Below are 15,055 nucleotides of genomic sequence, written 5' to 3' on the forward strand. Positions count from 1 at the left end.
CCGGTAAACGGATTAGCAGAAATATATGTCATCAAATACGCAGGAATAATAGAAATATTAACGAGAATTTTGCAGATATTGTTAGCACTGTCGTTTATGACTAACGGTATATGGAAAAGCCGGAATAATAGAAATATGACTAACGGTATACGGAAAAGCCGATACCGTATCTTAAATGGCCGCCATATTTATTGGACGAAAAATGACGACATCGGAATGTCGGTATAGCAGAAAAATATGTCATCTAATTATTTACGATATCTTTGCAGATCTTTTAATAACACTAAACCACTATTGACCTATATTGTTGCCACTGTCGTCTATGACTAACGGTATACGGGATATCGGTATGGGAAATGGCCGCCATCTTTATTGCTGTTGTCGATATGATCAACTTCAGACCTCTATGTTGACACACAGAAAGGCCAAGATTTGCTAAATACTATGTATTAGACGCACCCCTTCTAGAAAATAAAATACCTGGTAAAAAAAGTGCGCCTTATACACCGAAAAATACGGTATGTACAGACATTACAACCGATTTGTACAGCAGTGGTGCAGGACGGAGGGTCTGGCAAGGGACAACGTATAGTCATTTGGATGGGTCGGAAAACCAAGTTCTCCTGTGCACATTGGGATTCACATGAAAGAACCCTTCCCAGTTTAAATTTTATATGTCAGTAGCAGGGCTTGCCATGAGCAAATTGGAGGCGAGTAGATGACTACTCACGCAAATATAGACTTGCGCGAGTGAGGCGAGTACATGTATTTACTCACGCAGAATGATGTGCGTGAGTAGCCATTTAAATTTCATGAGCCTAATGGCAATGCTCTTGTCACTTCGGTGGAAGCGGACGTTGAATAAAGCTATTTCACACACACACAATGACAATGCATACTCTTTTATTTCCTTGGCAAAAAAAAATATCTGTTAATCGTCTTCCCATGACAAGAACGTTGCAAGAGAAACTGGGCTTCCCTTTGCCATCGTTGGCGTGCTGAGGGGATTCGGGTAAAGCTTAGAAAGGTAAAAGAACAGGCAAAACAATTTCAATCCCATCAATTTGCAGAAAAGATGCGGGATCGAAAGAATTGCTATTAATAGAAACGACAACATCCGCTCAATGTTTGATTATCCAGACACGGCAAAGGACATCCGCTTAAAAAACGCCTGGCAGTACCCGTCTCAAAGTATTTTTAGTAACAACAGTTGGCACTGGAAAGACACGCCGCGTGCGCAATAGTGCATCGATATGAAGGCATACAAATTGTTTACGGCTTTTTATATTACGATATTCAATTATTTCTGATTAAATTATTTTTTATATTTGCGCGAGTACTTAATCACTCACGTAAATTTGGTTTTACGCGAGCGTAGCGTGCGCGCGAGTAATTACTCGCGTCTCGTGGCAAGCCCTGCGGAAGGCTGTAATGCCGCTGTCGGGGCAAAATCTCACCCATAGCAAACTGTATGGCGAACCCCTGTCTTTATTAGCCCAGTTGGAGCTAGGATGTTTAACCCCATTTCATTTGTACAACATTTCCTATTCTCTGTGCAATATTAGCATAGTATCAGATGTTCCTCCATATCTGTAAATTTTGTATAATTTAAAAGAAAACATACTTGATATTCCATGTAAAAACCACCCTTTGAAATAATCTGGTGGTTGTTAGGGTCTAGAAAAATGGTATTCCCTCTGTAAAAAGGGTCTTGAAAAATTCTCAAGATGTCTTAAATACAATTTTTAGGAAAAGATCCGACCGGTAGTGGTGTTAAAAAATATACAAATATATGTAACTAGAAGAATGCCCGGTATGTTACTCCCCGGTCCGAGCTACCCCTATACCCCAAATTTCAGACTCGGGGCAGACCTACATGTAGTGTAGCCGCCAACCCCGAACAGACAGACAAACAGACAGACAAACTTCACAAATATTAGTATAGATATGGTTGGTAAAGGGAGTGGAGTAGGGGCGGGATAGTTTCTAGAATAAGTCACACCCCCACACCCCTCACACCCCCCAGATAATTTTAAATGGAATAGTTCTAATAGAATTAGCATAAATGATTGAAGAGTATTACAGGTTTTTTTTCTGTGATTTATTTAATTGTTTTTGTGTTATTAGGTTGCGTTAATCCAGAGATTTATAGACCATATTGTAGAAGTTAAACCACATATATATGTCACATATAACGGTGATTTCTTCGATTGGCCGTTTGTAGAGGCAAGAGCCGGGTTTCATGGGATAGATTTAGAACGAGAGATCGGAGTATGTAAAGATAGTCAAGGAGAATATAAATCTAGAACTGGAATACACATGGATTGTTTTAAGTTAGTATTTTATACATTCCAATTTATTTGTCAAGATGCGAGCCTCAGTGGCTCAGTAAGTAAGACATTGGTTCCCCAGCCTGAAGGTCATGGGTTTAATACCAGTGTTGGCCAAGACAATTCCACAGGATTTTTCGATTCGGTTCCACCTTGTCAGTGGTTTAGGGCAGAGGGCCTGACAAGGAAAGCTGTCTAGTTGTTCGGATGGAACGGAAAACTGAGGTCCTGTGTATACAATTCAATATAAGAGTAGGCCATGTCAAAATTTATCTCACAGCATATTGCATTCTTAAATTATTTTAGTTTAATTTTTATGTGTAAGGCTCTTGGTTTATAAAGATATTGTCCTTGAATTTACCCCAAATTCCCCATGACATATATATATTCTGCTTTTAATTTTTTACACAGTACAGTCTTCAATGACTTGAACCCCTCCAAATTCATAATATATTAATTAACCACTATCTATGTTTTGTTTGAAATGAAGGCATAAAGATAATTCATATGTTCGATCTTGTGTTGGCCGAGAAATTTCCTAAAGATTTTCCAGTGAGGTTTCCCTATGTCAAAGAAGCATGGCGACTGGCAAGCGTCTTGCTATTGAAGGAAAACAGGACTATCCTTGTTCTCGTTCTCATGGATGTATAGTTGGAATTTGGGTATGGGGACTGGCAAGTGTCTAGTTGTTGGGATAGGACAAAAAATAGGACCATTCTTGTTCTCGCTCCCTCATGGCACACTGCAAAGTTACATGAATAAATTTACTATCTATATTTCAAATGTACATTTTTATCATGATATAAATATATTTCAAATGTACATTTTTAACATTATATATATGATATGTTTGTAGGTGGGTAAAACGAGACAGCTATTTACCTGTTGGTAGTCAGAATTTAAAAGCTGTAGCTAAAGTAAGTATTCACTTTGTTCTTACCTAAAACACAGGTGTTTCATGCACGTTTGATTCACTCCATTCTTGCCAGACACAGGCGTGTTCCATGGCTATTTTATTCACTATCATTAACCAACATACAGGTGATCCATGGATATTTGATTCACTCCATTCATACCTGCCATACAGGTGTTCCATGGGTATTTTATTCACTTCATCATTAACTGATATACAGGTTCTCTATAGCTATTTGATTCACTCCATTCGTACTGGATACACAGGTGATTCATTGGTATTTGAGAAACTTTGTTCTTACCTAAAACACAGGTGAGCCATGGGTATTTGACACACTTCATCCTTAACGAACATACAGATGTTCCACAGGACATGTGAATATGGTTTGAAAGAATTCCTGAAGATTCTTTCTCGTCCATGATTAAGATTCCAACAAACAATTTTCTAGTTACACGACTTATTCTTCCCCCGTAACACCGCAACTACCCTGGACTGATTACGATAAATATCAAATATTTGTTTGTAAACAGCTCAATTGTTTATTCGTAGGCTAAGTTACGTTATGATCCAGTAGAATTAGATCCAGAAGAGATGTGTAGATTAGCTAGTGAAGAACCACAGGTATGTGTACATCGTAATATTCTTGATTATTTAATTGAAGAACTACAGGTACTTCTAAATCGTGATATTCTTAGACATTGTTAGAGACTAGTTCAGATTTTGAACAGGCACAATATCTCTGATGTCTGTCTTTTAGTGCATTACAGATTTGAAAAAAATTGTCTTTTCATCTGTGTTTTTTTTTATATTGTTAATCAGTCATTGTTTTCTTAATTTCACTGTTTGCAAACATCAAAAAACCGATCTCTTTGAAAAACTCCCCCAGAATGACATGCCGTAGCTGCGTATTATATATATATGCAATATGTTTGTATATTACAGGTTTTAGCTAACTATTCTGTATCAGATGCTGTAGCTACGTATTATCTATATATGAAATATGTTCATCCATTTATCTTTGCCTTGTGTACAATTATTCCTATGGAACCAGACGAGGTGAGCTTAAATTCTGATATGAATCACTACAACTTAGGTATCGTTTAGCTGTTTAGTGCTAGTTTCTTATTAAATGATTGGATTCAAACCATTATTGGCAAATTGTTAAAATTCATTGAGAATCTTCGAAAACTATTGGGTTACTGTTGTCGCATAATTTAAGATTGTCCGTCTAGATAATGAGTGTCAGGTTTACAACTGTTTACTTTGCCGGGCGGTGTCGAATAATTAATTAGTCTGTATTACATATAAATTGGCAGCATGTTAACGATCCCTCAACAGTTGGAATTAGAAATAGGGCACAACATATAGTTGTTCGGATGGGATGAAAACCGAGGTTCTGTGTACACATTGGCATGCACATAAAAGATCCCTTGGCAGTTAGAATTTGATATAAGAGTAGGCTGCAGTGCCGCTGTCCAGACGATATTTTCCTCATAGAACACTGCATAGCATATGCCTGTCTTCATTAACCCAATTGCTCAATTTAATGAGGGGCCACGGTGGCTAAGTGGGTAAGAAGTTGGCTCGCTAACCTTGAGGTCCCGTGTTCGATCCCTTCATTGGCCGATAAAGTTCATCCAGATTTTCTGGCGTGGTTCCCCCTTGTCAGTGATGTAGGATGGAGGGCCTGACAAGGACAGCTGTCTAGTCATTCGGATGGAACAAAAAACTGAGGTCCTGTGTATACATTGGTGTGCACGTAAAAGATCCCTGAACAGTTGGAATTTGATGTAAGAGTAGGCCATAGTGTCGCTGTCTGGGAAAATTTCCCTCATAGCGCACTGCATGGCGTATGCTCCGTCTTTATTAACCCAGTTGCTCAATGTAATGATGTCAGGAAGTCATGTCTAGGAAAAATTGTTTTACTGATTACAAAAATGTCGCCAATATAATAAAATTTTGTATTAACAGGTTCTACGTAAAGGCTCTGGTACACTGTGTGAGGCGTTGTTGATGGTGCAGGCGTATCACGCTAATATTGTGTTCCCTAATAAACAAGAGTCTATATTAAATAGATTAACGGAGGACGGCCATGTTTTAGATTCAGAGACGTATGTCGGAGGGCACGTAGAGGCCATAGAATCTGGTGTTTATAGAGCAGATGTACCAGCTAGATTTAGAATGGTGAGTAAATTTTATTTCTTAAAACCTATCTGACATGTAGAAATATGTATGAGGGGACATTAAACTCTCTCTCTCTCTCTCTCTCTCTCTCTCTCTCTCTCTCTCTCTCTCTTTTTTTTTGACTTTGACTAATTGTTTTGTTTTTTTGTAAGTACTATTCAAGATTTTTGTGAAGACTCTTACAAGATGTGTATCACATTCGCCAAGCTGTTGCACTCGTGAACTGGTCAGATGGCTTAGCTATGTTTCATTGGCTAGCATCCTATAATGTATTTTCATTGGCTGGCATCCTATGTTAATATTTTATTTGTTCAGGTACCAGAAGCGTTTCAAACATTGATAGATAACGTTGAAAGAACAATGAAGTTTTGTATTGAAGTAGAAGAAAAAATACCATTAGATCAAGTTACTAACTTTAAAGAGGTAAAATTAAAAAATTAAAATTTGTCTTAATGGCTATACTTTTTAGCATCTTGTTACATATTATGGCTTTAGTTTTATAATTTCTTGAACTGAATTCCTTAAAATTGATGCAGTTCAGATAAAGCCATACTAACTAGTAACCCAATTTTACATGTGATTTCAACACTGTGATCCCTACAGAAGATGTGGGGGAGTATATAAATACTATAAAAAGAATGTGAGGATAGAGGGGGTGCTATGGCCTAGTGGTCTAGAGTGCCGCGCTACGACCTCTAGCTGGCCGGTCATCTCTGGCCCGCCGTTGTTTTTTTCGATCCCTGGTGTGAGTGTATGTGGCTTGGAGATAGGGGCGCCTTCTCAACCTCATGGGTTTACTCAGCATACTCCAGTTTCCTCCCACAGGAAAGACACCTGCACATGCGCTAAGATAATTAAAATGAAAATAAGACAACTTGTCTGCGATATCACCTTTGGTGGAAGTGGGCGGTAAACACTAAGAATGACAAAAAGAATGTGAGGATTATTGGATCAACTGAATGTTTAAATTACCATTAAATTTAAGTGTGGTTAATGTTCAAGACCGACACATTAAGTAGTATATTGGTACCGCACAAGGACGTTCATCTGAGTGTTGTTTCAATATATTAGGCAATGTCTTGCTCGAGACCATTAAACAACTTAAAATACAGACACTGTTTATTTCAATGAAATCGTCATGTGAGTCAAATATTTCATCTGGTATAAATATTTTAGGATTGGTGAGTTGTCCGTACATTATTTGAAATAATGGTAAGCTAACATCAAAGGAATAATCAACTGTTTTTATTTTAGGTTTGTGATGATGTAACAGAGAAATTATCAATGTTACGAGATTGTCCGAATAGATTAGAGAATCCTATTATTTACCATCTGGATGTTGGTGCCATGTATCCTAATATTATATTGACCAACAGATTACAGGTAATTAAACATATACAGGTATATTCTTTTGTCCCAATGACTGATTTTACATTAATAATCAAGGTAAATTAAGAGCTTGTAAATTTGACATTCAAACGGTCAGCTTTAAATTGGACAGAAGTACAAATGAGAAGATTTGGGTTGATTTCAGATGATTTTTACAAATCTTCAAGCAGATTTGATATTAGAATGAATGTTAAAGAAATTACAGCTAAATACACAAGATTAAACGATACCTGAAAGGTCTGACATTGAGACAAGTGGCAGGATTTTGATACTGAGCTTGCAAATGAAAGTGTACCATATGTTAATCCCGAAATGACATAGGTTGTGTCGAGTGACTATACATATATTGACGTAGTCCTAAAGGGATTCTTGTCATATGTGGTGTGGTCGTCCTGCACTGATATTAGTTTCCTGTTCTATTTCTCATTTCAGCCACCAGCTATAGTTGATGAAGCGACATGTGCTGCGTGTGATTTTAATAAACCTGGTGCCGTCTGCCAGAGAGATATGTCCTGGATGTGGAGAGGAGAGTTCAGTAAGTCACTCGTTTTTATACCCACAATTTTAAGCCCGAACAATGTTTTCTGACAAAAGTTATCCAGTGTGCGTTGGATTTCAACGCAAACATTTATTGGACGAACAATACTTGCAATATCAAACTGGTTTGATTCAAAAATATTGTTTAGCAACCAATGTTCGTGTTGGCCTCGTTTGCGTTGAATTTCAACAAAGATTGAAACATTTCTACAAACATCAAAGCAGTATTTTGTTAACAATCGCTTGGTACAGAAATGGCCGACTTTGCCATTTTGTTACCACGTGATGTTTGAGTCAATCATGTGACATCCACATCCGTCTCTTTTGAATAAATGTTGGTCCTTTGATTTAAACATTCTTCGGAAATTTAAAAAAAAGGTATAAAACATTTGTTTTGCTAGGCGCCAACAAATGTTAGTTGGTCCACGGCGGGTTTAAATGTACTCATATATTTGATCAGAACAACAAAGCTATCAACGGTAAATAATCTCCCGGCTGGGAATCAGCCAGATTAAAAAGAGACTCATCAAAAGATTCTACCCAACACCGAGGGATTGGATGGCTGAATGGTTAGCGTGTGCATGCTGTATCATAAAGTCTGTCATTGAGTCAACTGGCGTGGTTTCGAATCCCCGGTTGTACGTGACAAGGAGAAGGGTTGCCTGTCCAACCTCGTGGGTTTTCTCTGGGTATTCCGGTTTCCTTCCACTGCTAAAGACACCTACGCGCAAGTGAATTATTGAAATAAAATTAAACCATACCTTAGTCCCGAAATGACCTGGTTTGTGTCGAGTGGACATTAAACCCCATTTCTCTCTCTCTCTCTCTCTCTCTACCCAACACTCATAGTGTTGGCTTGTTTATATCATCTGTAGAGGAAAATGAATGTTGCGAAACGTTTTTGGGATTTACATTTCTTTAAGAGGTTTGACTTTCACAAATATTGTAGTTTACAAGGGATTCATAAACTCTCACGATGATCAGTAGCTGAAATACACAAGAAATAGTGTTTGGTATGGCAGCATGTATTACAGACAGGGGTAGTATAAGATCAATTGGGCTACCCTTCAAGTCATTGTATCCATGGATTACTGACTTGGGGAGTATAAAATCCATTGGGCTACCCCTCAAGCCATCGTCTCAACACTAAGCAATCATAATGATTAGTCAATGTATGTTTGAATATTTTCAGTGCCTGCATCAAGAAATGAATTTCATCGAATACAACAACAGTTAGAGAATGAGAAATTCCCACCTCAATATCCTGGTGGTGAACCTCGAGCCTTTCATCAGTTACATCGAGAAGAACAGGCAACTATAGAGAAAAAACGATTAGCAGGTATAGTAAACAGGTTGGGGATCATGGTGGCTAAGTAGGAAGACGCTGGCTCGATCCCTGAAAGTTTATCCAGATTTTCCAGCGTGATACCCCCTTGTCAGTGATGCAGGACGGAAGGCCTGACAAGGACAGCTATCTAGTCATTCCAATGGGACAAAAAAACGAGGTCCTGTGTGCATGTAAAAGATCCCTTGATAGTTGTAATTCGATATAAGAGTAGGCCGTAGTGCCGCTGTCCGGGCAAAATTTCTCTTATAGCACACTGTATGGTGTATGCTCGCCTTCATTAGCCCAGTTTGGAGCAGAATAGTAGGACGTTAAACCCCCATTTCATTTCAGTAAACAAGTTCCCTCATTGACAAACTTGTGTTCAGTTTCTCCAAGACTTGGGGGGTGGGGGGGTGCGGCTGTCTAAGAGTTTAATGCGTATACATAAAATCGTAAGGTCTGTTATTGAGTCAAGTGGTATGGTTTGGACAAGGAGGAGGGCCACCTGTCCATCCTCATGGTTTCCCACTATGAAAGACCCATACGTTCAAGCGGATTATTGAAATAAAATGGAACCATATGTTAGTCTCAAAATGACCTAGTTTGTGTCAAGTGGACACAGGCAATAATCCCATCTATTCTTGTAATTTAAATATACTTATTTTACTTAAATAGATTATTGTCGAAAAGCTTACAAGAAAACCAAATCTACAAGAATGGAGGAGAGGGTTGCTACGATATGTCAAAGAGAAAATTCATTCTATGTGGACACAGTACGAGCTTTCCGTGATCGTCGATACGAGTTTAAAGGCTTGGTAAAGGTGTGGAAGAAGAAATTGTCAGAAGCAGAAGGAAGTAAAGATGCAGCTGAAATCAAGAGAGCGAACGGAATGGTGGTACTGTACGATTCGTTACAGTTGGCTCATAAATGTATCCTCAATTCTTTCTATGGTTATGTTATGAGAAAAGGGTGAGTATAAAGCTGTTTCGTAATAGTAGGCCCAGAGTTCACAAAGCATTCTCAGACTTAAGTTAAGAATTTACTCAACTTTCAATCACTGTTTATGAGAAATATCTTTGATCTAGAAACATAGCACCTTGCACATTGTTACTTATTGATGTATTTGACACATTACAACAACAAAACTTTTGTAAAAAGCTATATTTTAGTTAAAATAAGGCGAACAATTTTGAGTAAATTCTTAACTTAAGTAAGAAATAAAACCAAATTATCGATGGTAGATAATCTCCTTGGATTTAATCAGATTAAAATGATACCTATCTAAAAGTTTTCAAATAACACATAGGTGATGCTCGCTTTTGATGACTATATCAATCATAAACATCATGAATATCTTCATTGTCTTTGTCATGATCTTCTTTATCGTCATCATTATCTTTGTTATCATCATCATTATCTTTGTTATCATCATTGTCTTTGTTATCATCATTGTCTTTGTTATTATCTTTATCATCTTTGTTATTATCTTTATCTTCATCATGAATATCTTCATTATCTTTGTTATTATCTTTGTTATCATCATCTTTATCATTATCATAATCACCATGTATTATATTATGTTTTTGTATTTAATTCTAGAGCTAGATGGTATAGTATGGAAATGGCTGGTATTGTATGTTATACAGGAGCCAGTATTATCACTAAAGCTAGAGAAATTGTAGAACAGATTGGGTATGTCATGACATTTAATATTTGTATCATGTGTTACCCTCTTATTACATTTGTTACTGTCAACCTGTTATTGCCTTTATTACACGTGTTACTGTCAACCTGTTATTGCCTTTATTACATGTGTTACTGTCAACCTGTTATTGTCTTTATTACACGTGTTACTGTCAAACTGTTATTGCCTTTATTACATGTGTTACTGTCAACCTGTTATTGTCTTTATTACACGTATTACTGTCAAACTGTTATTGTCTTTATTACATGTGTTACTGTCAACCTGTCATTGTCTTTATTACATGTGAACTAGTCGAAGTGTGATGTTTTATATTCATTTGATAGTTATTTCAAGTTGGGGCATGGTGTTGCTTGAAAAGTCATTGCTGCGATAGATGGATCGAAATAGGGCTTAATGTCCATGCGACACAAACTAGTTCAGTTTGGGACTAACATATGGTTCAATTTTATTTCAATAATTCACTTGCACATATATGTCTTTAGCACTGGTAGGAATTCGGGGGTACCTGAAGAAAATCCACAAAGTTGGACAGGCGACATTTCTAGAAACCATGACCCTTGACACAATAACAGACCTTATAATCTAAAGCACAAGCAATATGGCCTAAATTCTCAATATTGTTCCTGCCCTCATAATATTGGGTCTAGTCAGCACTTTGTCTAGATTATCTCACAGTACCAGTAATTAAAATATTCTTAATCCCTGACAAATGTTTGACATATATAATTATCTATATATTTCAGTCGTCCCCTAGAGTTAGATACGGATGGTATTTGGTGTATATTACCTGCCACCTTCCCTGAAAATTATGTCATCAAATCTACGAACCCCAAGAAATCTAAAGTAACCATATCATATCCTGGCGCCATGTTAAACGTCATGGTTAAGGTCAGTATGTCATGTTTACACAATTTCTGTTTTTATGCATATGTTTAGGAGAATAAGGGAACAATAATGGACGTTTAGCTCTGACAGTAGCTGTTCAGCTCTGACTATGGCTGTTTAGCTCTGACAGTGGCTGTTTAGCTCTGACAATGGCTGTTTAGCTCTGACAATAGATGTTTAGTTCTGATAATAGATGTTTAGCTCTGTTAATGGATGTTTAGCTGTGACATTGACGCTACACATACTGCCAATGGTATGTTTATTGACCCATCCAAAGGACTAGACACTTTTGCCATGCCTGGTTGTCCTGCACCACTGACCAGGAATTCAAACTGAAAGTTCCAGAGCTGATTTTCAAGGTCATGGTTTCCTGTCCAACCAGGTCCTCAACTTTCTGCCCATTGCAAAAGACCCCCTCTATGCAGGTGAATTCTTAAATTAAAATTGTACAGCGTATTCTGAAGTGACTGGTTTCTGTCGATTTTATTTGAAACCCCATTCCTCTCTCTCCTCTCTTTTTGTTTTATTACTATATATTATTTAATTCACTTTCAGGATTTTTTCACTAACGAACAGTATCAGGAACTGGACGATCCCGTCACCATGAAATATTCCGTTCGCCAGGAAAACTCCATTTTCTTCGAGGTTGACGGACCGTATCTTGCTATGATTTTACCGGCCTCGAAGGAAGAGGGAAAAAAGTTAAAGAAGCGCTATGCTGTGTTCAATTTTGACGGCTCATTGGCCGAGTTGAAAGGATTCGAAGTCAAAAGGCGTGGAGAGTTGCAATTAATCAAGATTTTTCAGTCGTCCGTCTTCGAGGCGTTTTTAAAAGGAAAGACATTAGAAGAATGTTATGAAGCTGTTGCTAAGATAGCTGACTACTGGTTGGATGTTTTATACAGTAAGGCGGCTAACATGCCGGACTCAGAATTATTCGAACTTATTGCAGAGAATCGAAGTATGTCCAAGAAATTAGAAGAGTACGGCAGCCAGAAGTCAACATCCATCAGTACCGCAAGACGTTTGGCTGAATTTCTGGGGGATCAAATGGTTAAAGACGCTGGTCTCAGTTGTCGTTACGTTATTTCTAAAAAACCTGACGGTGCACCGGTCACAGAACGAGCCATCCCATTGGCTATCTTTCAGGCCGAACCATCAATCAAAAAACATTATTTGAGAAAATGGCTGAAACGTCAGGATCTGAATGATTTTGATATTCGTGAGATTTTAGACTGGCAGTATTATATCGAACGTCTGGGTGGCACTATCATGAAGATTATCACGATTCCTGCTGCTCTACAGTCAGTGCCCAACCCTGTCCCCAGAATACCGCATCCCGACTGGTTACGGAAGAAATTATTAGAAAGAAATGATGTTTTTAAACAGAAGAAAATCAGTGAGATGTTTACAGTTTCTGCTAGACCTGCTATAGAGGTAGGTTTCTGTTTTTCTTGTGTTGCTTCCCTTCTCCGAGGGGGCGGGGGCTTGTGTGTGGCCGAATGGTTAGCGCATGCACGTTATATACTAAGATCTGTCATTGAGTCAAATGGCGTGACTTTGATTCCCTGGTTGTACCTGACAAGGAGTAGGGTCACCTGCCCAACCTCGTGGGTTTTCTCCGGATCCAAAATTCAAAAGAATTAATGAAATAAAATTAATCCTTATGTTAGTCCCAAAATAAACGCATTTCTCTCTCTCCCTCTCCCTCCCCCCCCCCTTTAGTTTTTTTTGGTTTTTTTCACTTGTTGTTTGTGGTGTCTGTGTATTGTTGTGTCCTGTCTGTAGGTTTGTCTTGTGTAATTGTTTGTGTGTGTTGTGGTCCCCCTGCACTTACTATTACTGTATAAGATTTTACTAGTCCTGTTATAGAGGTAGATCTCTGTATTTAACATACAAGTTACAGTTAGACCTGCTATACAGGTAGGTTTATGTATTTACGGTATAAGTTATAGCTAGAACTGCTGTTGAGTTACGTCTCTATATTTACTGTACAAGTTATAGTTAGAACTGTTGAGGCAGGTCTCTGTATTTAAAGTATAAACAGCATTTAATAATTGAGCTCAATAAACAAAACAATTATTTAAATGAGATAAAATCAATGTTTTTTTCTTACTACATGTATATATTTGGATCCTAGGAGTTTCTCCAGGACGATATTAGACTTCTATTCTTCTATGCTCTCTTTCTTTGTTACTCAAAAAGGCGCATTAGAATTTTATTCTCGCTCTCTTTGATACTCAGAAAGACAGAAGAACTACCATATACTATATTACTGTTATTTCTGAATGCCATTTCTACGAGGATTTCTTGGTGTATAGAGCAAAGATTTAATTGTTTTCCATAGAATTGTTTCCAGTCCAATTAAATCATATCTCTTTTTTTAGGATGAGGATTTCCAAGATATGATTCCGTCGTCTCAGAACGGACTAGCAGATATTGAAGATATAGGTGGTCGTGTAAATGGTACAAATAATAACGGAATGGCCATCTCTCATAAACGTAAACGAGCCCAGTCTGGTAACGATAGTATGGATCAGAATACACAGAATACCCAGGGTTCCCAGTCGTGGAGAGAAATACTTGGTCCACCCCCACCCATGGGCTCCACGAAGGTTAGTCTTATAAAAACAATTTAAACAACATAATGTTGTCATATTTTCTAACTTATAGTGAGTCGTTAGTGATTGTGGCTATTATAACAGGTCACTCATGCAATGAATTAAACAATGGAATTTTAATTCCTTTAATGAATTATGGAAATTCATAAAAGATGCATTATGCTAGAGCTAAATCTGTCTGTTGCGGTCTTACTTTAGGCCTGAAATGTTATCTAAATTATTATTTAATCATTTATTAACTTGCCAAGATCATAATCAACTCTTGATGCCATCAGATGCTTTATATTTTCAATGGATTTAAACACGATTGACAGTTAATGATTTAATTAAAAACTATATGATCAAGACTTTGTTTACTATCGTAACAATGGTAGCAATGAATTTAAACATGATTTTTGGTTAATGATTTAATTAAAAACTAGATAATCTAGACTTTGTTTTTCTATCGTAACAGCAGTAGTAACGACAATCAAGACTCCACTGTTTTGCAAACAGCCCTAATGTCACTCAGATTGAAGTAATTTGACTGAAATTTTAAAATATTCCCTTTTCATTATCTTCTTTTTAACTATTATAGCGAGAGCTATCTGCTCTTAACTAAATAGGGGGGTTGGATGGCCGAACGGTTAGTTTGTGCGCGCTGTATCATAAGGTCTGTCATGGAGTCAAGTGGCGTGGTTTTCATTCCCAGGTTGCACGTGACAAGGAGTAGGGTCGCCTGTCCAACTTCGTGGGTTTTCTCCGGGTCCTCCAGTTTCCTCCCGCTGCAAATTATTGAAATAAAATTGCACCATATTTTAGTTCTGCAATAACCTGGTTTGTGTCAAGTGGACAGTTAATTACCCCCCCCCCCTCTCTCTCTCTCTCTCTCTATCCCTCTCTCTCTCTCTCTCATTTTGAACTTGATATATTTCAGGAGGAGAGAAAAGTATGGGTTGAATATCATAAAAAGAAATGGGAATTACAAGCCAAGGAAAAACAGGACAGAAAACGTAGAAGAACAGAATTTGATGTTTCTAATACAACTATCACGCCTTCCAGAGGATTGGGTGGATTTCTACGTAAAACAGCCAGAAGTATGATGGACATGCCATGGCAGATTGTACAGGTAAGATTTTAAAGAGATGTGAAATGGGGTTTTACAACTAAATACAGCTTGAAAG

The 15,055-nt window shown here is 37.7% G+C and overlaps 1 protein-coding gene across 1 annotated transcript in view; it reads left to right on the top strand.

Annotated features, from left to right (window-relative positions):
• The window catches only part of LOC126831010 (DNA polymerase epsilon catalytic subunit A), a 47,416-nt gene that overhangs the window by 10,313 nt on the left and 22,048 nt on the right, over window positions 1-15,055 (top strand). The window contains exons 10-24 of the mRNA XM_050561635.1: window positions 2,128-2,333; window positions 3,187-3,247; window positions 3,793-3,864; window positions 4,186-4,299; window positions 5,215-5,427; window positions 5,743-5,850; window positions 6,682-6,810; window positions 7,249-7,351; window positions 8,546-8,692; window positions 9,356-9,650; window positions 10,281-10,373; window positions 11,130-11,274; window positions 11,827-12,708; window positions 13,659-13,886; window positions 14,809-15,000. Coding sequence (XP_050417592.1) covers window positions 2,128-2,333; window positions 3,187-3,247; window positions 3,793-3,864; window positions 4,186-4,299; window positions 5,215-5,427; window positions 5,743-5,850; window positions 6,682-6,810; window positions 7,249-7,351; window positions 8,546-8,692; window positions 9,356-9,650; window positions 10,281-10,373; window positions 11,130-11,274; window positions 11,827-12,708; window positions 13,659-13,886; window positions 14,809-15,000 — 2,988 coding nt within the window. The remainder of the gene's footprint in view (window positions 1-2,127; window positions 2,334-3,186; window positions 3,248-3,792; window positions 3,865-4,185; window positions 4,300-5,214; window positions 5,428-5,742; window positions 5,851-6,681; window positions 6,811-7,248; window positions 7,352-8,545; window positions 8,693-9,355; window positions 9,651-10,280; window positions 10,374-11,129; window positions 11,275-11,826; window positions 12,709-13,658; window positions 13,887-14,808; window positions 15,001-15,055) is intronic.

This window comes from Patella vulgata, chromosome 8 (genome assembly GCF_932274485.2).
Source record: "Patella vulgata chromosome 8, xgPatVulg1.2, whole genome shotgun sequence".
Lineage (NCBI taxonomy): Eukaryota > Metazoa > Mollusca > Gastropoda > Patellidae > Patella > Patella vulgata.